The following is a 25,827-nucleotide window of genomic DNA, read 5'->3' as shown; positions in this document are numbered from 1 at the left end:
CATCTGTTCTGAGCACACTGATTTTGATAAAACAGATTTTGATTTTAAATTGCACATTTTACTAAGGGGTTGTTCAAAAAAATGTATAGATAAGGCCCATAAATGGGCTACTTTAATTAACAAAGATCTATTGTATAATAAATCTACCATCGACAATCAGATTGTCTGTAATCTTACTGTATATTTTCTAACAAGCTGCTGCATTATTTTAAAACATTGCCATGTTCTCAACCTACATTCTGCTATCTCAGAACTACTTCTGTTTGCTTTTTTCCTGTGGTAAATTAAAAGACAATGTCGTAAATCACACATGATCACACAGCGTTTTTAAAGTATTCTGACAATAGCACAGTTCAGTCTTACACTGGCCATTTCCCATGCATCCCACTGCAGCTGTTGTAACAATATACTTAAATGACATGTAATTCCCACAACATATGGCAATGTAACCTTAAAACACAGAACCAGTTGAGGCAACAAGGGTGTGTTATACCTCTTATCACATCCCTGCCCACTAATATATGTGGGTAAAACCTTTTTGTACAGCTAGACTCTGCATTGTTAGACATCTCTAAAATGCCTGGCTCCAGGACATTTTCTTGAGGCACTTATTTCAGTCTTTAAATATACAGTATTTGAAATATTGAAATCACCTTGTCTGGGATGTGGATTTTGCAGAGTCTCTCCTTCACTGTGAAGCATTCTAGATTTGCAAACTAAACTTTGCACACTATTTGTTTAAAAGAAGCATATTATCTTACCTGTTTTCTTTGAATTCAATTCTACTGACATCCTTTGTATGCCTCCATTAATGTAAGTTGTAGATGGTTGCTTTCTCTACAGTAACAAATTCTAGTAAGGACAATTTTACGTATTTCCCCTACTCTTTCTCTTGTTGCATTTACCCTCACTTTTCATGTTCTTTGTTTTTTCCTTTCATTTTTTAGTTCTGAAGCTTTGGATTTATCACTAATTTACAAATGAAAACCCTCCAACACACCTAACTACATTTGTTCGCTCCCTTTTTCAACTTTATGTGGCTCACTCTAGCTTCCATTTTAGTTATTCTGTAACTTCTTCCTTTGGTGTTTTATTGTAAAAAATAACATTTTGACATATTTTGACATATTTGGACAATATACATTTTTTTATTTTTATTTATGTATTGATTTAATTGGCTATATTTATCCTGTGAGTCTGTATCCTTGTTTTTATGTGTCTGCTGTTGTATGCATGTGAATTTCCCCTTGGGATTAATAAAGCATCCAATCTAATTTCATTTCACTAGGTGAAACCTAACCACCTGAAAAGGCATCTGTACCATCATGTTTCTTATGTCCATTTCTGTGTCATTTTTTTTTGGCATCGGTATGATTCAAAATATATTTTGTTTTCATATGTCTTAACACAATCAAGAAGAACTGTATATATTTAATTAGTGCCTTCTGATGATACTCCTATTTTTGTTGATTTTTATATATATATATATATATATATATATATATATATATATATATATATATATATATATAATTTGTTACCTTTCTTCTGTTTGTCATTTTCACACAAGTATACAGTATTGTACTCCAGTTTTGTATTCTTGCTGGAATATATTGTATACATTGGTGTTTTTTTGGTACTATTGCTATCCTCTCAAATATATGACTATATGTTATATCCCTGCTTATACTTGCCATCATTATTATACAGCATATACTTCATTATAAGCAGGTTTTTTTTTGGTAACCACCTTTTCTTTTCATTCTGTACACCTCTTCTTATAAATACCAGGTCAAGTCACTTGTAGAAATTCTCAAATGATTCTGCAACAATGGGGTTTATTGATAATTTGGGGGGTTAATAATGAGACAAGGGTATGAGAGCAAAGTAGGGCAAAGACCAACTGCTTGTAACTTGATGTCTGCAAAACCAAAGAACTGGTACAGCAAATAATGTTTTCTGTACCAAAACATCTCTATACTCTGTCACTATTCAGGGTAATGTATGTGGAAGTTGTGCACAGCTTCAAGTAATTTGACTTGACTGCTGTCCACATCAATGGCAGTCTGGTCTCGTAACACAGTAACTATATAAGCAAGAGCAGAGCAGTGTCCATAATCCAAAACCCCCCCCATTTTAGCCTTATTAAAAGCTTTACATAAGCTGCAATTCTGATGGCCAGTGTGATTTTTCTCCCATACCAAATGGCAAATAACACAGACATGTGCATTGCATGGGGCACTGCAAATGTTAACTCTGAACTCTACAACAAATATTCTTTTTAAAGACTAATGGAACACATAAACACATACAGTATTATACTACATTAGTAGTATGGCAGTGAATGTTTTTGTCGAGTGGAATAGGTAGTAGCAAAATTTTACCAATTAATCTGTTTTTACTTTCTCGTATAGGGAAAGTATTGGAATCCCCCAAAAATTCCATTTCGAGATTTTGATGAATCTTGACTTGAGTCCGAAAATACAATTTTTGGAATTATGTATGTATGTATGTATGTATGTATGTAAACACGATAACTTGAACGCTTTCACTTAGGTCAAACAAATTTTGCATACAAGAATTAGGTACAAAGTGTAGATTTCCATCAAATTTGGGGCTATTTCCACTAACCGGAGGTGGTACTTTACCTTTTATTTATGCAGCTGCCGAGTCTGATTTATTTAACTTTATTCTTATAATAATTGTTCAATATTTATTGATTTGTTGTTGATAGTTCTTTAATGTACATAATTTTAAAATCATTGTCTTGCTGTTTACTCCACAAATATTCATCCCCATTTCTGAGTATACGAGAAAGTCTAGGGGAGACCACTCCAGGGTGGTTGTGGTTGTTTTTTTTTTTTTTTTTTCTCAACCCTCAAACAGTTTCATGACTTTGTCTCTAGAACTGTATATGGAGATAGTGATGAAAGGGAGATTAATAATTGAGACAAATAAATGCAAGAGCATAATTTATCTGTCTTCTTATGACAAGCAATTTTTTTTTTGTCTGTGCTAAACAAATTAGTCTTTTATGTATTTTCTTGAAACTTCTTCTGCCTTGATATTGAATCAGTTTTATTCTGGCTTTTTAATTGCAGATGAATTATTAAATTTTTAACTGTCATTTTCAAGGTTTTAACATGAGTTGTGCTTATAGTGAGAAGTCTAGAATGAATCCTGCAATCAACCCCAGAGGGAGGCTGTTGAAATTGGCATCCAGTCCAGGGCCTACGGTAAGCAAAACGGTATGTACCAAATGTAACAAGTGTTTTTTTTAGTGTTTTCATTTTCATCTTAAGAGGTTTTTTTTTTTTTTTTTTAAAACAGTCACCCAAGCGGGCACGCCATGGCAATGCTGAAAGCCATAATACATCTCCAATACCTGATGTTGCTTTGGCTGTGAGCAGCTTGGAACGGTCAGGGTTATACATGGACAGCCTGTTTGATGCAGTGAAAACATCAAGAAGTGCTATGGTGGTAAAAGATCCTTAATGGTCTATTTAGTGGGAATACTTGTGAGACCATGATAGACACCAGTTTTGTAGCCAGAATAGGATGAATGTTTTGTCCTTTAGGGAAAATTGAAAATCTGTCTTTAATAAAATGACTGCTACCATCTCCACAGTTTTGGAAGTACATGACATATTTAATGATAGCATGTAATTTTTATTGTTGCATAATTTAACTTTTGAATGTATTCATTATTTTTGTGTAAAAATAACAAACGTTTTTACTGCTTATTTTGAAAAACATTGGAATATTATATTTTAATTTACTTTTAACATGTACATTTAAATGCAGCATTGTCCGTTTTAAAGGGAAATCATTTTTTTGGGGTTTTTCTTCCTGTTAACATTTATTATGGGAGCCTATTTTTACCAAAAAAGAAAAATGCTAAAAATGTATTTCATTATATTGGCTTGCTTTTGCAGTGTGACTTGCAATACAGTACCTCCTAATGTTCATCAAATATTATGTCATAAGATTTCACCTGCGTTTATTTGCCTGAATGCTTGGCAGTATTTATCTGCATATGGGCCGTGTCTGCATATATTGTCTGATTCTACACAGGTTTTATGAATGCCACAACACCCAGCACAGTTAATAAGAATGCAGTCTGATGGAGGGGATTATTATTTGAATAGCACATATTTTAATGTAATCTCTGCATTCTCACAGCATTGTTATGTTAAATAAAAATATACTGTAGTTAGTTGGCACATATGCAGGTAAGTAACCTAATGTGTTTTGGGGCTTTTCACTCAAAATAATATACTCTTTACCCAAACATACTGTCAGAATCATATGACATAGTAATATCTAATTAGTAACAATTTAGCAATAAAGTTAAATTATTTGATAGTGGTTCCTAGTGCTTCCATAGAGGTAGTTTATTCAAGTTGTATTGAATACATTAATGTTTAAAGATAAAGTAATTACACAAGAAGACACTTTTTGTAAAAACAGAATTTATTTTAGATTTTTTGTATTATTGATATAAATGATATGAGGTCAGCACGTTCTTAGTGATGTTGCTGGTTCAAACCTGCTAATTTGAACACCCAATATGACTCTGTGATTCTCTCCACTGTTCTCCTTATACAGTAATCCCTCGCTACTTCGCGGTTCACTTTTCGCGGATTCACGACTTCGCGGATTTTATATGTAAGCATATCTAAATATATAACGTGGATTTTTCGCTGCTTCCTGCGGACAATGGGTCTTTTTACTTCTGGTATTTGCTTCCTTAGTTGGTTTGCCCAGTTGATTTAATACAAGAGATGCTATTGGCGGATGGCTGGGAAGCTACCCAATCAGGGCACGCAGTTAAGTTCCTGTGTGCTGCTGATTGGTTCAGCGACGGAGTGCTGCATTAACCAGGAAGTCTCATGTCACTCATTCAGCGTTAACGTGCTCTTGCTACTGCATTCAGGGGATCATCACCTTCATCGTCATCATTTTTACTGCGTAGCTTATTATCACCATCATCACGTCATACAGTATATAGCTACGTGTACTTCGCTATACAGTAAGTGTAAACTTATCTACCGATTTCATATTGCTTAGCAGTTGTCCCTGTTATTAATAGAGTAAAGGGTGGGTTGTAAACAATACAGGGAGGGTTTAAAAACGTCCAAATACACGTTAAATAATTAAATAAATATGGTGTCCCTACTTCGTGGAAATTCAGTTATCGCGGTCGGCCTTGGAACCTATCTCCCGCGATAAGTGAGGGATTACTGTATTGGGACCATCTGTTTAGTTCCAAATTCCTATCTGCATGCATGTTAGGCAGGGCTGCTTTGAGGTTACTTTGAAAGTCATTTTAAAGTGTGAGCTGATTCATATCTTATCAAATGAAGTAGATGCATTTGTTTATGTTGTTCTGTGCCACAATTACATGACCTAGCATACAGTTGATCTGATAATTTTCCAAAGAATCTGCCACCCTTTCACACTTAGTTTCACTTTTAGTTTTAAAATATTGCGTTTTTCTTAGGTGGTGGTGGATGATTGGATAGACAGATACAAGACAGAGAGAAAACTAGGTCTGCTGGAGCTCATAAACTTCATCATTCATTGCTGCGGGTGCAAAGGTATCTTTACACTACGAATGTGCAATTATGTTAATCTGTCTGATCTATAACTTCCCCTGTCATTCCTTTCGTTTTCATTTTAGGTGTCGTGACACCAGAGTTGTTCAAAGACCTGCAAAATGCTCAAATCATTAACCAACTAACCAAGGAGTTCAGGAAGGTGAGAGAGCTAGGAGAAAATGAGATAGCTAATGGCTAAATGTTCAACAGAAGCTACAGGCATTTTCCATGATGATGCCAATGACAAAGTGTAGTACATTTTGAGGTGTTGCTAATGGGTCACATCCTTTCCATAGGATTTATCCTGTTATCCCTTGTCCATGAGCACCCCTGAATGGAAAAAGTTTGGTGCAAATATGAGCGAGTTTCTAAGCATACTAGTACAACGCTGCCAGAATAACATCTTGTATGATGAGGGCTTGATGGACTCTGTGATCCCCTTTCTCACTGGACTTTCAGATTCACAAATTCGAGCATTTCGACACACTGGGACATTGGCAGGTTAGTGAAGTTTAAAACTTTTTGTCACCCCGAAAACATTAAATGTCAGAGAAGTGTTTATCAGAGAGAGTGCAAATACATACATATGTTTTGTAGCATAGTAAAGTGCATGAACTGTTACTTTTCTCCATTACATTGAGAGGAGCTTTGAATGTAGTTTAGAGTAGCCTGTATCTTAAAGAACATTGTCATCAGCTGTTGTATTTTATGCTTACTTCGTTTGTTTGAAGAACAAGGCTTTATATAGTATACTTGGTTTTTCTGAGCTACAAAAACTCCAGTAATTGGCTTCATAATTGTTATATGGTCCAAATGAGATACTTGTTGAATGCCTCAACTAATTGTTCATCCTTGTAATAAGGAAAAACCAAGGAGGACCATCCATGTAAAGCATCTATATATATATATATATATATATATATATATATATATATATATATATATATATATATATATATATATATATATAATATATATATCTATAATAATAAAAGGCAAAGCCCTCACTGACTGACTGACTGACTCACTCACTGACTGACTCATCACTAATTCTCCAACTTCCCGTGTAGGTGGAAGGCTGAAATTTGGCAGGCTCATTCCTTACAGCTTACTTACAAAAGTTAGGCAGGTTTCATTTCGAAATTCAAAGCGTAATGGTCATAACTGGAACACATTTTTTGTCCATACACTGTAATGGAGGAGGCGGAGTCACGTATCGCGTCATCACGCCTCCTACGTAATCACGTGAACTAAAAACAAGGAAGACATTTACAGCACAAGTCACACGCGGGAACGAAGGTAAATGACGTTAATTTTTGACTGTCTTTTAATACTGTGTGAGCATACATATTAACACATGTGCAATTAAACGTGTGCATTTACGGGGTGATTTCTGAGGCTTAAAAGCTCACCTTTTATCAAACGTGGGAAGAAAGGTAACTGACGTTGTTCACTGTCTTTTAATACTGTGTAACCATACATATTAACACATGTGCAATTAAACGTCTGCATTTACGGGGTGATTTCTCAGGCTTAAAAGCTCGCCTTTTACTAAAAAGGTAAATGCAAAACTATTTTCAATCAGTTTATTGAAACGCTCCCGTTAAGGATTGCAATAACATATTCGCAAGATAAAAGAACGAAGTAGGGGGAAATGGAGGAACAGCCGCAAACAGCGAAGAGCAAAAAATTAATTAAACAATTGAGAACGGAGCGAGTTAAGCATACAAGCATGTTCATAAGGGAAACAAAGCACGGTGTAAAACGTAAGTTTAAATTAAGTTAATAGAAACGCTCCCGCTGCGGATTGCAATAACATATTCGCGAGATAAAAGTTTAATGAGAAGACACGAGGTATAAACGAACCACACGCCGTGGCGCAACGTTAGGGGCAACAGTTTCAACCATTCTATGATCTGCTTCTCACAACTGAAAGACGGCACATGGCGGATGTTAGCCGACTTGCTGACCGCAACGTTAGGGGCTTCAACTATGGCGCTGACGCAACATCTCAGTGCCAACACTTTGCAGACTGTACTTAAAAGACACGCCCTCCTCACTGGACAGTTAAAAACACCAATCAAACTAACGATGACATCAAGTATTACCCAATCAAAAGTAGGAAAGGAGGCATCTTCATAAAATGCGTGTGGGATGATTTGCATGAGACGCTGCTTTAAAAAAAAAATGATAAAAAAAATACGGGATAAATCACGTCCAGTATTGATTCAAAACGGGACGCGCAATTTCATTCTCAAACGCGGCACGATTCCGTATTTTAAAGGACGGGTGGCAACCCTACAGTGCCAGGTAACCACCCATACAATCAGATTGTGATTCAGACTAGGAATGCAATGAATGTAATTACCCCAATCTACATACAAGGCGAAAGTCTTGCAACATTCAAAGATGATGGTTTGGGATAATTAGTACTTATTAAGTACAACATTGAACATAAAAGAGCTTATGAAGCCTTGAACCGAAAAAAGCAAGATCTCAGAGATCGTAAAAAAAAAAAAGGAGGTAATGTCGTTTTACTCGCTGTAGATTTTAGTCAAACATTACCAGTTATTCCACGAGGGAGACCAGCAGATGAACTCAACGCGTGTTTAAAATCCATGCTTCTCCCACGGTCGGTTATATGTCGCATGTTCTCGGGTAGGTACACCAAAAAATGTATACATTTAAGCATGTAATGGGCAAACAAAAAATGAGGTATACCCGAAGGCACTGCAGTAGTACTCAATGTAACTTTACTTCTTAAATGTTAATGTTTTACTGTTTAATAATTTATACGCTTCTTATATATTGTTCAAATTCTTTTATCAAAATACCAGTGACAGCGCAATGCACGATAACATGGAGTGAATACACCATACGCATCTGCCCACGGCCGCCCTGGTGTGCGCAGATAGGAGTTGATTCTAAAATAAAATAAACATAAAAAGAGTAATACATTCATCACCCATAAAGCGGATAGCAGACGTGACGTATTATATGTGTACCACATTTCAAGTCAATACGTGAAACGGTTTGCAAGCTACATGTGATTTAAAATTCTGGACAGACCAACGAAAAGCCACAGTAGCAAATTATACAAGAAGATTTTACTGTTTAATAATTTATATTTATATGAAATGTGCTTCTTATATATTACTTCATATTCTCATATGATAATGATGTTAATGTTGTTTATATTGATTTCTATGTTATTGTAAGTGCATCTATGTGTGTATATGTATGTATGTATGTATGTGTGTGTGTATGTATATATATATATATATATATATATATATATAAAAAAAATATATGTGTATATGTATATATAATATATCTGTATATGTGTGTATATGTATATATATATATGACAGCAACACTCATAACAATGACAACACAATTACATTGACAATCATGTTACGTTATTTTTAAAATGTTTCCTTTACTTTTTCATAACCTCTTTAACACACTACTTCTCCGCTGCGAAGCACGGGTATTTTGCTAGTATATATATATATATTAATTCACAAAGTCGACGCCAGAAGGGGAAGACACCCATGAAAGCACGCACACCAAAACAAGACACCCATGAAAGCACGCAGGAAGGGGCGTGGATTCACTAAGCCGCCGACAAGTAGGAAGGAGCCATGCCCACCAACTCTATGACCATTGGATACGACGACAACTCGCAGAGCCACGCCCACCACCTCGGACGCGATGCCTCAGAAAAAACGGCGTCATTTATGTTCGACTGTGCAACAGTGCAACCGTGCACATGGACCTCTGAGCCACGTTGACTTTTCATTAATCAACCTCAGTGGAACCTTGGTTCACACAGAGGCAGCGCCAGAGAGAGACAGAGGCACACACAGGCAGCCCGAGAGAGAGCGCCACGCACACACAGGCAGCGCAACAGGGAGACAGAGGGACACACACAGGCAGCGCGACAGAGAGAGCCGCGCAATCCTTTAAAACTGAGGTTAAAACACAACGAAGGAAGCAGTCTTCAAAAACCAATAAGCCCTGTGCCTCTTTTTCATTAGCGTCTCACCTGCTTCACCGCCCTGCAACAGTCGAGACGCTTTCTCGGCAGCTGACCTTCTCTGTGCCTGACTCCACTACTGTCAGTCGCCTGATTAAAAATGGTGAACTCCTGCAATGTTACTATCTTGGTTGGCTTTTAAATAAAGTTCGGATTTGTTGAAATGTTACTTTTTTCCCCCCTGTGCTTAAAACTCATTTTAAAAAAAAGTGTTTATACAACTGCTGCAATGTTACAGAGAGAGAGGGCTCGCGTGCTTCTGAGAGAGAGAGAGAGAGAGAGAGAGAGAGAGAGAGAGGGAGGGGCTGGGGAGGCTCGTGTGCTGCTGAGAGAGAGAGAGAGGGGGTCTGGGGAGGCTCGTGTGCTGCTGAGAGAGAGAGAGATCACTATTACACTGTGCATTCTATGGTGTAATAATTAACTATATTTGTGCTTAAAAATCTTTAAAAAAATATATTTACATACAGTTCGTACAGTCTGGAATGGATTAATTGTATTTACATACAATCCTATGGGGGGAAATTGCTTCGGTTCACTACCAGAGGTTTGGAACGAATTATAGTCGTGAACTGAGGTTCCACTGTATATTGAGTCTAGAAAACATGATCAGCAAGTCTTTGATAGGCTGCAACAAAATGATGAAAGAACGGGCACATTTTTTTCTCAGCAGCAGTAGGTATGCAGCGTGTAAAACAGTTTGTTTGTCGCAGATAATTTGCCTTTTACTTTAACACGAAGACAATTTCCTGTTAGATTTGCCTTTGCGATGACAATTGATAAGGCACAGGGCCAAACTTTCAAAAAGATGTGCATGTATCTGCCAAAACCAGTTTTCAGTCATGGACAGCTGTATGTTGCTCTCTCCAGGGTTCCATCTTTTCATTCACTTACTGGTATGCCTGCAGGAACACGTGCAGCGAGCGAGCGACACACACACACACACACACACACACACACATACACACACGAGAGAGAGAGCGTGCTGGACGCATAAGAATAATAATACTTCATTACATTGATATACCGGTGTTTTCAGTATTCAAAGCGCTATCCACACAGGGAGAAACCGGGAAGCAAACCCAAAATCTTCCACAGTCTCCTTACTGCAAAACAGCAACACTACCACTGCGCTACAAGGCAGTTAAAGAATGCACCGGCCTCGATTTTGTTTTCACTTCTGTTTACAGCGATCAGATCGTAGCGTGCATTGTTGCAATGTTACTTTTCTTGGTGGCTTATTACATTATGGATGTTTCACATGTTGTCTTTTAAGCACAGGGAAAAAAATGATTAAAAAAGTGTTTCTCAACTGTGACTCCGGAACAACTCGGTACGCAAGCTATATTAAGCGTCAACAACGAAGACTCGCTACACCTTAATGAACAAGTGCTGAAACTTATCCCTACCGACGAAGTAACTTTCACCAGCGTGGCCTCCATCGTCACAGACGATCCCGCTTTCAGTCACGGACAATTGTATGTTGCTCTCTCCAGAGGTCCATCTTTTCATTCACTCACAGTGGTATCCACAAACCCACCCCATTTGGACAACTGTGTCGTTCAGCAAGTGTTCACCCATCAATACATAATTATACGGCGTATGTTACGCCGCGGGTTGGCTAGTAGTTACTATTATACTACTTTGTTCTGAAAGTTAGATCATTTGCCTAGAAAATGTATCCGTACCCTTGAAGTGTTCACATTTTATTATATGCTGATCAACAGATAAGAATTCACCCCATTTAATAAGACACACCTAAATTGGTTTTAAAAGTACAGTTAGGCAATTTTTAATGAGTTTTTGTTTTGGTTAAATTGTTTAATTTAAAATAATGAATGAAAGAAGTATTTAAATGTGAATTAGTGAATGTTTTTTATGAAATGGTATGGTTAAACACCTTAGTTTGATCATCTGGTCATGTGTATACGGTCTAAATATATGCAGTTGCAATCAGAAATATTCAACCCCCCTCACCTCAAATACATTATAGTGATGTAAATTGAGGTTAAGTAAAATATACCAAAAAAAGTTGTTACTCAAATATGTATCTATTTTTTGTTTAATTTTGAGAACATAAATTGAGTTTAAAAGAGAAGTGTGTTTTTTTTTTTGTGTGTGTGTGTGTGTGTGTGTGTACGCAATATTTTTCAAATTGCAACTTTAAAGGATGCTCCACAAAGTACTAGCCTTTATAACTTTAACATTTTTAGTTTTGGTAAGCTTCTTGTGGCTCTATATTGGAATTTGTGCCCATTCTTTTACATGTAAAAGCCTCCAGCTCATTGATGATTGGGTGTGCTATAACTGCTTTCTTTAACTCTTTAACTCTTACCAAAGATTTTTCTGTGGGATTTAAATTCAGGGACTGAGAAGGCCACTCCACAACATTTCAGGATCTATTTGTCAGCCAAGATTTACTTGGAGTTGTCCTTGGGTTCATTGTCTTACTGGAGAGTCTAGTGATCAGCAAGGTTCAAATTCCTAACAATAGACCTCACATTCCTTTTTAAAATACCCTGGGATTTCTGGAAATCCATGGTGTCAGTTACACTGTCAAAATTGCCAGATCTTGCAGCAAATAAACATCCCCACATCATCAGTGACCTCTATGATTGACTGTAGGAATTGTACTCTTTTGGCCATAAGCCTGGCGTTTATAATGCCAGACATACTGCTGGTCCACATGTTCAAACAGTTCCAGTTTCGTTTCATCAGTCCATAGAACTGTCTCCAGAAATTATGTAGGTGTATCTAAATTCCTCCTGGCATATGAAACTTTTGGCTTTCTCTCACGGCTAGGCAAGTGTGCAGCTGTACAGTAAGTTTTAAACCGCTTTATAATGCTCGCAGTTATGTCTCTTGGGATGTTACATTTTTAGAAAATCTTCTTGTACCCAATGCCCTTTCAGGAGAAATGAAATAATTTCTTCTCTCTGTTTTTGTGAAAGCTCCTTCGTTTTACTATGACTGTAACGCACTTTGAACACATTCATGAATGGGACTTACAGTATTTATGCAACACAACTGAAGTAAATTAAGGATCATTATAGAGTTCCCAAAGGCTTATGTTTTAACCCAACTTTTGGCCATAATAATTAGAAGAAGGATTTAAAACAGCAATATTAAATGTTGGTTGAATAACTGTGACATGGGGTGTATTAACAAAATATCCTGTTACTCAGGAATACTGCAGTACATCATACATTTTCTATGTAGATTTTGTGTATCACTCAACTGATAAAGAAGTTATCTAAGGCAGTATCTGTCTCTTTGAAAAAGCTTTATTGTTAAAACCTTTGTCTTTCTGTGGTTGATTATTTCTGATTGAAACTGTAAATGGTAAAGAATGTCATGAGCAGTACTTCTCTTGTGAAAGGCTTTAACGCTAATTCGGTTGTCTGGAGTTGGTTTGGGTATGAAAGATTGGATGACAAACAAATTAATATAAAATGCAAAGTCTGTAAAATGATTATAGGAGTTAAAAGTGGCAGCACATCCAGTTATTTTCAGAACTTAAAACAGAAATGACAGAATGGAACCAGTGAAAGTAATCATGGGGTGAAGATAAGGCCTGATAGCTTCAAAGTATTCTTTGCCATTCTTCAACATGGACCGCACAAGGTGCGCTCCCTGTTATATATGGTTTTTAGACAATGTGTTTACGATAGTAGAAGAGCGTGCCTTTTCTGGGGCTGGGAAAGAATATGCCTGGAGCTGCCCATCATGCTTTCTTACCCTGTAATGGGGGCTAGGCTATGATGGGGAGCGGAATGAGCTGGCTGTCTGTAACAGGGGCTGGAAGGCTATCAGAGTCCACTTGGAGGAATAGACTCAATTATAAGTGTCTGACACTGGACTCTTTTTGCTCAGCAAGCTAAATTGTTTGTTTTGAAGGGGAAAAAAAAGGGAAATTCACCTGTTGCATAGCTGATGGTGTGACCTAGTTTTGTATATATACAGTTAGGTCCATAAATATTTGGACAGAGACAACTTTTTTCTATTTTTGGTTCTGTACATTACCACAATTAATTTTAAATGAAACAACTCAGATGCAGTTGAAGTGCAAACTTTCAGCTTTAATTCAGTGGGGTGAACAAAACGATTGCATAAAAATGTGAGGCAACTAAAGCATTTTTTAACACAATCCCTTCATTTCAGGGGCTCAAAAGTAATTGGACAGTTGACTCAAAGGCTATTTCATGGGCAGGTGTGGGCAAGTCCGTCGTTATGTCATTATCAATTAAGCAGATAAAAGACCTGGAGTTGATTTGAGGTGTGGTGCTTGCATGTGGAAGATTTTGTTGTGAACAGACAACATGCGGTCAAAGGAGCTCTCCATGCAGGTGAAAGAAGCCATCCTTAAGCTACGAAAACAGAAAAAAACCCATCCGAGAAATTGCTACAATATTACGAGTGGCAAAATCTACAGTTTGGTACATCCTGAGAAAGAAAGCAAGCACTTGCTAACTCAGCAACGCAAAAAGACCTGGACGTCCACGGAAGACAACAGTGGTGATGATCGCAGAATCATTTCCATGGTGAAGAGAAACCCCTTCACAACAGCCAACCAAGTGAACAACACTCTCCAAGGGGTAGGCGTATCGATATCCAAGTCTACCATAAAGAGAAGACTGCATGAAAGTAAATACAGAGGGTGCACTTCAAGGTGCAAGCCACTCATAAGCCTCAAGAATAGAAAGGCTAGATTGGACTTTGCTAAAGAACCTTCAAAAAAATCAGCACAGTTCTGGAAAAACATTCTTTGGACAGATGAAACCAAGATCAACCTCTACCAGAATGATGGCAAGAAAAAAGTATGGAGAAGGCGTGGAACAGCTCATTATCCAAAGCATACCACATCATCTGTAAAATATGGTGGAGGCAGTGTGATGGCTTGGGCATGCATGGCTGCCAGTGGCACTGGGACACTAGTGTTTATTGATGATGTGACACAGGACAGAAGCAGCCGAATGAATTCTGAGGTGTTCAGAGAAATACTGTCTGCTCAAATCCAGCTAAACGCAGTCAAATTGACTGGGTGGCGTTTCATGATACAGATGGACAATGACCCAAAACATAGAGCCAAAGCAACCCAGGAGTTTATTAAAGCAAATTAGTGGAAAATTTTTGAATGGCCAAGTCAGTCGCCTGATCTTAACCCAACTGAGCATGCATTTCACTTGTTGAAGACTAAACTTCGAACAGAAAGGCCCACAGACAAACAGCAACTGAAAGCCGCTGCCGTAAAGGTCTGGCAGAGCATTAAAAAGGAGGAAACCCAGCATCTGGTGATGTCCATGAGTTCAAGACTTCAGGCTGTCATTGCCAGCAAAGGGTTTTCAACCAAATATTAGAAATGTTTATTTAATTTGTCCAATTACTTTTGAGCCCCTGAAATGAAGGGATTGTGTTTTAAAAAAAAAAAAAAAAAAAAAATAATGTTTTAGTTGCCTCACATTTTTATGCAATCGTTTTGTTCACACCACTGAATTAAAGCTGAAAGTCTGCACTTCAACTGCATCTGAGTTGTTTCATTTAAAGTTCATTGTGGTAATGTACAGAACCAAAATTAGAAAAAAGTTGTCTCTGTCCAAATGTTTATGGACCTAACTGTGTGTGTGTGTGTGTGTGTATATAATTACATAATATAATATATATATATATATATAATATAATATAATAAATAAAATAAAATGCATGCACAGGTGTGGCAATTGGCAGCTCCTGGAATCAATTACGGACAAAGACGATTCCTCACCTGTGCACTTAAGTGCAGAAACACCCGCGCTGCATTGCGCCCAGGAACTGCTCCCGCCACACTACAATGCCCCCTCCTTAAAGCTACAAGTGCGCCGATTATTTATTTAACAAGGCAATCGGCTGCCGACCTCACTTTACCACATAAAATGCAAAACAAACTTTCAGTCATATCAGAAACCGGTTCATATTGTTTCATAATTAAAAGCTTTATACATAAAGAAGGCAAGAGAACAACCAAATCAAATTTACATGTATAATAAATACAGTGTGTGTAATATATAACATGCATTTGACATAAGCATGTGTTCATGGCAACACATTAAGTAGAGACAGTTTGTTATTGAATGTAATGAAAAGATACAAAAGCAAATTAAAATCCATAGCAGGTATGGTAGAATTAGGATGTAGATGGAGTTCTTGATTCTAGAATGTGATTAGTTGACTAGCTGGAGGAGAGGAAAGTAAAAACCTCCTAAGATTGGTTCAGTAGGAGAAAAATAAACCTTTGTAGGGCCATGGTTGGAAGACAGGAGTGAGCTAATCAAATAATTAAGTCAGATGGTAATCAGTTTCTGTATCGTAGAAGCTGGTATGACCTAGATTTCTAATTCCTCGTTCTTTCCTCCAGTATCCCAGGTGAGTGCAGAGTGCCGTGAGCGGGTGTGGGAGGTGCATACCACCACCACACAGGATGGTAGGAAAAAAAAAAAAAAGCAATGGATTAATGCCGGGCACTTATTTATACATCATAGAGCTAAACTTATCATTAGACCACTATGTAATGTTTTAGTTACTGGAAAGCCAGACTTAAAGAATGAGGTTTTTTTTAAAATGTTCCTCAGGTTTAGCCAAAATTAAATTATTGTACTTTCCAAAATTTTATGGACACTTAAATTTTGTCATTCATTACCACCTTTTTGTGTCACTGACAGGATTTTGTAGCATATTTAATGTCGCTCTGGTCTTAGTTTAAATTTATTTGTTGCAAAGTGGTATTATTATGACTTTTGTTCCCATTGTCTTTTTGACAGTGAGAGACAAAAAGAGTAATAATAAAAAGTTAAGAATGTATTTCATAATGTTAGAATTTACACCTTTAATAACTGAATATTTTAAGTCAGTAAACCTTTAACACTAAAATAGTGCAATGATGTGTAATGTATAGGAAAAAATTCTGTACTTGAAGACCCCCTATGATAAACCTTGGTGTACTACAAAGAGCTTTTAAATCAGCAGCACAAATAAGAATTTAGAAAGACATACCCTTGTCGTTTTTGATTATCATGGTAGTATTTGTGTGTACACCTATAAAATAACAAAGAGTATCATATTAATAGTCAATTGCATACCTCAATTAATTGAGTTTGACCTCTTATAATTGTTTATATTTAAATTTTCCACCAGTAAAATATTAAAAATACAAAATGTTCTGTTATTGAGAATATATAATTTATCTAATCTAATTTGGCAGTAAAATAGAAACACAAATTATAAAATTTGTCAAGTCTGGTTTTTCGTGATGAGTTTTTAAATTCAGACATTTGTAGTTATGTTCAATGCTTAAAAATTCTGCTTACTTTCAACATCCCTGTGTGTTCATCTATGGAGTGTCTATTCCATGAAGATCCGATGAATCAGGAGGAAATGGGATTATTTGTAATAAATAGTTAAAGGACAGCACAGTCCTCTTTAACATTTCCTAACAACTATAGAATTGCAAAAATGAACTTCATATGCAATCGGTTTAACTTCCAGGCACTGTGCAAGCAGCATCCTTTTACGGAAGCTCTGTATTTCTCACTGTTTTTGCTTCTGAACTATTTACTTGTTGCTAGTCTTATTTAAGATTAGAATTGACCTGGCTTCTTGCTTGTCACTGAGAGTAGCCCTTAGAAAATGGATAAATGGATTATAGATGGGTCTTAAATTTACCATCAAAGTGCAGTGCATGCAACCCCAGGTGCTGGCCCATCTTCACTGCACCTCATATGGGCTGTGAACTTGGATGGAGTTGCGAAATGGACCCAAAGGCCACCTTATGTCTGGAATACTTGGAAACATAAGAGACACTGAGAAGAATAAAAGTGTCTTGTTGTGATTGTGTAGGTTGCCTCTACCCTTCTAGTTCCTCTAGGGAGCCTTTTGACCATGCTGCCGCCGATAACATATCAGAGGGATGAGCCGGTGGATAAGGACACAACACACAAACATAGCAAGGGATAGGTGTGAAAGTGATAAGTGCTTTTATTAAAATCTGTCCAAACCAAAGTTTTCAAAACTGTACAATGCATACTCTGCAATAAATAAATAAATTAATAAATAGTCCAATGAAATAGTGCCCAGTAGAGGTTAAAAGTTTCAAAACCATTAACTCCATTAAAAGCAAGGTTAAAAGCACAATGCAGGAAACTGCCCTTCTAATAACCTCTGAGCCATGTTGCAACTCCGCTATCTTGGCATCTCCTCCCCTTATCCTTACTGAACCTTGAAGGAGGAGAAGATGCTAAAGTGACCAGCACAGCCATCCTTCTTAAACAGTAGGTCCGTGTCCCTGCTGCTCCATTGCTCAACAGCATGGTTCCCCATCTGAACCAAGGCTCGGGTCCTTACTGGCTATGGTTCCAACAAGACTTGCAACCTGAGCTTCTTTCTCCTACTGCATTCCCCAACCTCTAAGGAGAGGTCACACCCCTGATCCCTCTAGCTCTTTAAAATGCTCAGCCGGAGTGATGTACTTCAGCAGTCCTGATTTTTGGCCTAACGCTCCCGTGAGGGGCTCTTCTCATAGTTGCCTGTCTCCTCGCTCTCTCTTGTTCACCCCTGCACTGCCTCTGTCACCCTTCTTTCTGCCTGTTTCTCTTTCCTTCCTTTAACCTCTGTTTGTCTTGAGATTCTCTATTTTCGTTTCTGCTCCTTTCCGCTATGCCGGCTTCCTACTTATCCTCCACTGTGGGTGCAGCACCTCGATTGTGAACTGTGGAAAGCCAATGAAGCAGTCAAGACAGAATACACCCTCACCTGCAGAAGTGTTTTATCTCACTCACCATACCAACCGCCCACAGTTGTGCCAGCACACACACCCATGGAGATCAAGCTGGCAATCTTATTTATTTATTTAAAAACCGGCTCCTGATTGTTAACCCATGGACCTACTATTCCACAGGTGTATGAAATACTCCTGTAATCAGCTACTTGCCCTGCAGTTGCGAGCGCCTAAGCTCCTCAGTTTCACTTTACCGCAGGAGCTGTTTGTCCAGTTACAGGGAGGACGGCGTGCCAGCATGTGAGTATAAATGTGGCAAAATGGTTTCAAAACTGGTCCAGCACCCATTGTAATGAGCAATGTTTGATCCCTGTCAAATAACAATAATGGTCAGCTCTTATAGATTCAAGTATAGTGGCATTTTGTATTTTGCAGAGAGCTGTCTTAAACAAGATAAACTTGACATTGTTTTAATGTTAAATAAAGTTCATCTTAATTAAGTAGAGATCCAGTGCGATGTAGATAAAAGACAAGATGGGAACTGGTCATCTTTGTGAATGAGGAATGGTGTAAAAGGAAGAATATTGCAGTTAAAAATATTGTTTGTGATTCAGATTTCATGAAAATTCTGGCTGTTGGGACTTCATGAATGTTATTTGTCAGGGAGATAAATTACATCATCCTTATTAATGTTTATATTCCTTTCTCTGAAAATAGAAATGGTTCTTCTTTCACCAACACTTTAATGATGATTCATTCTGACCTTGCAGTTATAATAGTTGGTGACTTCAACCATGTGACTTGAATGGAAGGTGTGACAGATTAAAGTCTGGACCTGCTCTATTCAAATGTTAAAGATGCCTTTAAGTGGACACTACTGGCACCTTTGGACAGATCTGACCACATTTTCTTCCCAACTACAAGACTGTTATTAGATGACAAGCAGTTACCTCTAGAATAGTGAGGAAGTTGAACCTGGAGGCTGAAGTGGCTCTGAATGACTGCTTCCAAATGACAGGCTGGGAAATGATGTACACATCATATGGGGATGATATCAAGGTGCTCAGCCACCGCATCATACACAATGTTAACTTTTGTGTTGAAACAGTGGTACCCACAAAGATTGTATGTTGCTTTCCTAACAACAAGCTCTGAATTATTAAGGAGCTAAAAGGTCTCCTGAATGACAAAAAGAGAATTCAAATCTGGTGACAGAGGCTCTGAAAGACACACAGCAAGAGCCACACAGGTGGTGCAGTGGTAGTAATGCTTCCTCACAGTAAGGGGATCTGGGGTTCGTGTCCCAGGTCCTCCTTGTCTGGAGAGCACTTTGAGTAATAAGAAAAGTGCTATATAAATGTAAAGATTTATTATTATTATTATTATTAAAGAAGAAGCTGAGTAAAGAAAAGGAAGCTTGCATAACTTAAATAGAAAACAAACTCAGAATAATATAAATGATTGAATGGACTGGGCAATCATGGACTTAGTTGCTTGAAGGCGATGTGAATAATGCCCTGAACCAATGTTTTTACAGATTTTTTTCCTCCTGCTGCCACATTCTTCTAATGACCAGTCTCCCAACACCATCCCTACTACATCAACTAGATTGGCCAGTAACAAGTCTACCTCTAACCATCAGTATAGGGTGTCCATAACTGAAGACCAAGTAAGGAGAGAACTGAAGAAGCTACACTACAGGGATTCAAGATTAGATAGATAGATACTTTATTAATCCCAAGAGGAAATTCACAATGGATGGAGCCAGTCCTCAAGTTCTTAAGGCCTGTGGTGACCAACTCTGTAGTGTCCTGTTTCTCATGTTCGGTCTTTCTTTAAGGCTCCTGAAAGTGCCACTGCTGCAGAAAACATCCTGCGTTGTTCCTGTTCCAGAGAAAGCAGGCACCTCTTCACCCATGGACTACAGACCACTGGCACTTCAATGACACGTTGAACTGGTCTCAGAACACAGAGGAACTATATAAGAAAGGGCAGAGTAGGCACGTTTTCTGTAGGAGACTATATTCCTTTACTTTGGGACATGACATCCTACACATCTTCTATACCTCTGTGGTGGCCAGTGTTATTTTCTATAATGTGGTGTGTTGGTCCAGTAGCGTCACTTTGAGAGGTTCACTGAATTAACAAATTAATTAAAAGGTCAAGCTATGGGATGCAGTCTGGACTCCTTGGAGGTAATAGCAAAGGAGAGGTCTAATCAAAACTGAGTGCCATTATAAACAGTGCTGTACACACGTTTCTCTGACAGGCTAAGTACTTTCAGCCAATGAATTATTCAGCAGAAGTGTATCAAGAAACACTACCGAGGCCCCTTTATACAAACAGAAACACACCTACATAATCCCTCACTGTGACTGCCAAGTTAAAAATTTTCTTTCTTCTTAAATCTTCTTCCTTTTTTTAGTCATTCAGGTGTGTGTTCAGACCATAGTGTGTATGTGTATCCATTTATATATTAATTTAAAGAGCTTCTGTAAAAAACAATTTCCCTATGGGAAAAATAATAGTTATTTTCTCTATGCTGTTCTAGTTGAAGCCTATCTATACATTGTAAAGTCAATGTGCCACAGCAAATTCCTGACCATTGTACACACTGTTTGCATCAGTGAATCTCTGTAAAATGCATGTATGCAAGATGTACCATTGACACTAGATATTATGTAAGCTTTCCAATCATTGTAGGCACAATAGAATGCACTTGTATGCAAACAACAATACTGCCAAACTAATTAAGAGACTGGACATGTAAAATGCAAATCATTCTGTAGCATCAGTGCACAGGTCAGCCCTCTTGAATGGCATGAATTTCTTTGTCCAGTCTGACATTTTGATGTGGGCAGACTCCTTCAACAGGTGTCCCATTGGGGCACTGCACCAGTGGCAGAATCTGCAGCTTTTCTTTTGGTTGCTAAATGTACCATATATGTTTGCATATAAATGTACTGTATATTCTGGTAATTCAGAAGTTCTTGTGTATAATTTTCAGTTGCTGCCAAATGCACTTCATATTTCTATTGAATACCTGCTTGTTTTAAGTGTTTAAAGTATGAGGTTTACAAACTAACATTTACATTTTTAAAAATGAGTAATGCACTAATTCAGAATTGTAATGTACTTAAGCATTGGTCTTCTATAGATTGCCTTGTGGCCTCGCCTGTTATCTTAATAGCAGACAGATTTCCACTTTGTGCTGTTATAGATCAACTGCTGAAAAAAAACTGCCACAGTCCCAGTTACATGTTTCTCTGTTTTTTTGACAATTAAATAAAATCTGCCCAAAGCCCTGATTGATGATAGTGACGATTGGATCACATGGGTGCTCAAATCTCAGAAGAGTGTGTATTATTGTGCATTCTGGAAGCACTTCTTGAGAAAAACATTGCATTCATGGAACTAACTGTTGGAGAACAAGGTTTACTCAAGCAAATAGTACTCTGCCAAGTCTTGCTTTCATAAGCACGCTTTGTGGAATACCTCACTGAAGTCAAGATCTTAATTCAAACTGAAAATGTGTGGCCTGACTTGAAAAATGCTGTTTATCACCATGCACCCTTACAGAGCTTTATCTATTTTACAAAGGAGAAAAATGGATAAAACTTGTAATGTTTCAATGTTTAACTATGCAAAGATGAGAGTGACACCTGTCCACACTGACTCGAGGCAGTCATGGCTCCCAAAGGTGCAGCTACTAAATACTCACTTGAATTATTTTGATTTTTATGTTTGTAATTAATTTACACCACTTTGCAGAGGATCTTTTCACTTTGACATTTAAGGAGTTTCGTGTTCCACTGAAATAAGTAATCAACCTGTGTGTCTGCTTTGTCAGATTTTTAGTGGTACCAAAATAAGAAAATATATCGAGAATCATCATGAAAGATGTTCCTCTGACTTCAAAAAATTATATCCCCCTCAGAGCAATTTAAGAAAGCATAAAATCTGCTCATGAGTAATTCCATCATATAAGCATCAAATAAAATAGCATGGAATGTCGTAAAGAGCCTCAGATCTTTTACTGAAGGTGAGCTTATTAAGTGTGGTGTATTAAGGAGTGTAGTGAATCTGTTTTCGCTGATTTTAAAAACAGATATTGAAGATTTGAAACAATCTTCAGTGATCTAATTGAAAAGCTTAAAAGCTAAGTAATGTAGAACATTTTAGTCAGGACATCGACAAGTCAGCTGATCTGACCTTACCCCTAACAGGGACGGCATTCTACATCAAGATCCGTTATGTTGCAAAATGAAAAAAGGAACTCTGAAGGTGACAAAGAAAAGGTAGTTAGGACAATCACTAAAGCCCAGACAGTTTCAGACTTTAGTGGCGGAATATGAAACGCACTATCAAAACCTTCTACTACACAGAGAAGTTTGATGGTTAAGCCAAGGTAGCGTTTTATTAAGGTTTATTGATTTGCTCTCAATAATGCATCAGTTTATTCAGCAGAGGGAGCAACCTTATCTGGCAAAATGACAATAACGAAAAATTCATGCTGGGTGTTGCTTTTATCACCAACATCACAGGGCATTTAAACGCACTAAATCTGAAGATAGAAGAAAACAAGAATGTTCTCCCTGTTCTTGTTAATAATGTTTTGTTTCAATGTTTGCTTCTATATCAAAAACCGCTTCAACAACAAAGAGATTTAACTAATTTTCCAAGTTTACAGTATGTGTTTTGCATATAGTATTATACTAAATGCACTTTAATAGACATACAAGTTATCATTTAAACTAACTGCAGAGTACGATTTTTCATGAAAAAACCAGAGGCTGTGTGTATGATAATGGTATTTTTATTAAAAGTATTTTTGACATTGTTGTTTATAGATTTGTTTATAGATTTGCAATTGTGTTAATAAATTGTTTAAAGTAGACGAGGAAATGGTAATAAGCATCCTGATTGTAACTTACATATTTTCCTTGTATGAAGGCATTTAACCTCCTTAGCGTTTGGATTTTATTTATGGCATGACAAATTACATTTTTATTAAATCTCGAAAGTATAATAATGTTACAAATAATAGTAATGATGATTAAAATACTAATGATACTACTAATGATGCCAAAACAGTATATAATCTCAAAATGAGTCCTTTGTGTGGTAAATTTTAAAGCATGGTGAAAGACACAATCCAATGTCACAGTTGGGACAATAATAGCATGTTTCTTTTCGGATTTTCTTTCCAGATTAATCAGTTTTTGAACAGCACATTGCGCCGGTACAAGTTGGATTCTTTTTTTTTTTTTTTTTTTTTCTGTTGGAAGTATATAATCAATAAAATCTACAAATAAAACGCTCTGGATTGATCCGTGATGTTCTGGGTCGACTGCGTCTCTATAGTGTAGACCGTAGATATGCGGCAATGATTTATTCCACAAGCTGGAATGTCAAGTTCGCACGAGATAGTTTTGCCAGCTTCTTCTTGTTCCACTGGATGACACAATATCATCTTGTAGTATTTCTTTTGTGACCTTCGCATAATGGGAAAGTCAATTCTTGATTAACATGATTTACGCCTCAAATCATGCTCATGTGGTCAACCACAGCACGATTCGTAACCTGCTTGTTGCCTTTTGCCTGTACAGTGACTATAGCTGCATTTTGTACAGTGCTAAGACGACAAACATCTTTCTTGTCCTTTCATTTCAGTGCAAGGACTTTACTTACTCTTTGCCAAGCTAATCATGTACCTCACTGTCATTTAGCTCTGCCAAAGTCTTCAGGCATGCCACGACGGTTAGGATGCACTGTTCCATATGCATCCATCTTTGTTTGCAGCAAGATGTCAAATAGCTGTGGCGAAGTATAAAAATTGCCCATAGTTACACAATAACCTTGATCCAGCAGAGCATCTGTCAAAGTTGGCACCGATGACGTAGTAACGTTGTACTGATTGTATTTCAGATCAAGCGTTGTCCCTTTCCCTGTGTACAGAACCGAACCATATGTATCCCGTTTTAGATTCACAAAGCTTGTAAAGGTTTATGCCGAATCTTCCTGTTTTGTGTCTGCGTCCATCACAGTCCACTCTTATAAGCCACAAGAATTTCATCGATGCTGATATCGTGTTCTGAAATGCAAATGCTCCGAAATTTTACTACAATCACCAGGTATATCACCCAGATTTTCTTCATTTTGGGTGCTGGATGGGTATTCTCATCAAAGTCTTCATTGTTGGTAAAGTGTAGATATTTCATAATTAGTGAAAACCTACACTTGGACATAATATCTCCAAAGAATGGAAGTATAGACTGCACTTCTACAGCCTGAGTAATGCTCAGGTCTAACTCTTAAGGAGGCCACAAGAGCAAAAGTAGACTGGATATTGTTAATATACAGTAATCCCTCGCTATATCGTGCTTCGCCTTTCGCGGCTTCACTCCATCGCGGATTTTATATGTAAGCATATTTAAATATATATCGCAGATTTTTTTCTGGTTCGCGGATTTCTGCGGACAATGGGTCTTTTAATTTCATGGAGCACAGTTTAAACTTTTGAAAAAGAGACAAATGTTTGTTTGCAGTGTTTGAATAACGTTCCTGTCTCTCTACAACCTCCTGTGTTTCTGCGCAAATCTGTGACCCAAGCATGACAATATAAAGATAACCATATAAACATATGGTTTCTACTTCGCGGAGTTTCTTATTTCGCAGGTGGCTCTGGAACGCAACCCCCGCGATGGAGGAGGGATTACTGTATCTAAATTACTGTAAAGTTTCAAATAGTCTTCATATTTATTTTAAGATATATTTTTCCTTTTCCTTTTCAGGTAAATGTTATTTAATTTGTTTTTATCCATTGATATGATTACAGCAAGAGAAATCTTATATTAGCTTATTTTAAATAAACTGCTAATGGCAACACTTCTTATTCTTTTGAATTTGGGATTGTTTATTAAACTTAAAAAAAGTAGATTTGTTAGTTTTAAAACATTCTAACTTAAATCTATAGGAAACAAGTAATGCCAAAAATCTTACTAAATGTTAACTTGTTTTGCATTGCAGCGTTTCAGCCAGGCTAATTCACAGCTTTTTGCCCCTGAGTTACCACAAGTTGAGTAGGTCTGTTTTTAAAAAGTAAAAAAATCCTAGTAGCATTGCTGATGACTGCTACCTATTAAATGTGGTCATTAGTTTAAAACCAATATTCAACTAGCTATACAACGTAAGGCACTGTGTGTCTATTTGACAAAAGAAGTAACTTAATAAAGTATTTTTTTAATCGTAATAATCTTAAGTATTTCTTCCTCATTTAATTATTTAGCAGATGCATTTATTCATTGTAACTTTAAAAAATTCTGTAAAATTTTGGTGTGCATCAGAAATGTTATCAAAGATAACAATCTTGATGAGTTTGGTTCAGATTTTGTTCTGTCTGCTTCTTAAAATAAAACCTACAAATTCAATCTGGAATCAATTTT

At 37.2% G+C, this 25,827-nt stretch overlaps 1 protein-coding gene across 1 annotated transcript in view; it reads left to right on the top strand.

Moving 5' to 3' along the window:
- LOC114648777 (cohesin subunit SA-2-like) overlaps positions 1 to 25,827 on the top strand; it is a 152,512-nt gene that overhangs the window by 7,680 nt on the left and 119,005 nt on the right. Inside the window, exons 3-7 of the mRNA XM_051924767.1 lie at positions 3,161 to 3,236; positions 3,331 to 3,480; positions 5,504 to 5,600; positions 5,684 to 5,760; positions 5,897 to 6,101. Of these exons, the coding sequence (XP_051780727.1) occupies positions 3,161 to 3,236; positions 3,331 to 3,480; positions 5,504 to 5,600; positions 5,684 to 5,760; positions 5,897 to 6,101 (605 nt within the window). The remainder of the gene's footprint in view (positions 1 to 3,160; positions 3,237 to 3,330; positions 3,481 to 5,503; positions 5,601 to 5,683; positions 5,761 to 5,896; positions 6,102 to 25,827) is intronic.

This window comes from Erpetoichthys calabaricus, chromosome 3 (genome assembly GCF_900747795.2).
Source record: "Erpetoichthys calabaricus chromosome 3, fErpCal1.3, whole genome shotgun sequence".
Lineage (NCBI taxonomy): Eukaryota > Metazoa > Chordata > Cladistia > Polypteriformes > Polypteridae > Erpetoichthys > Erpetoichthys calabaricus.
This window is presented reverse-complemented; position numbering and strand designations above follow the sequence as displayed.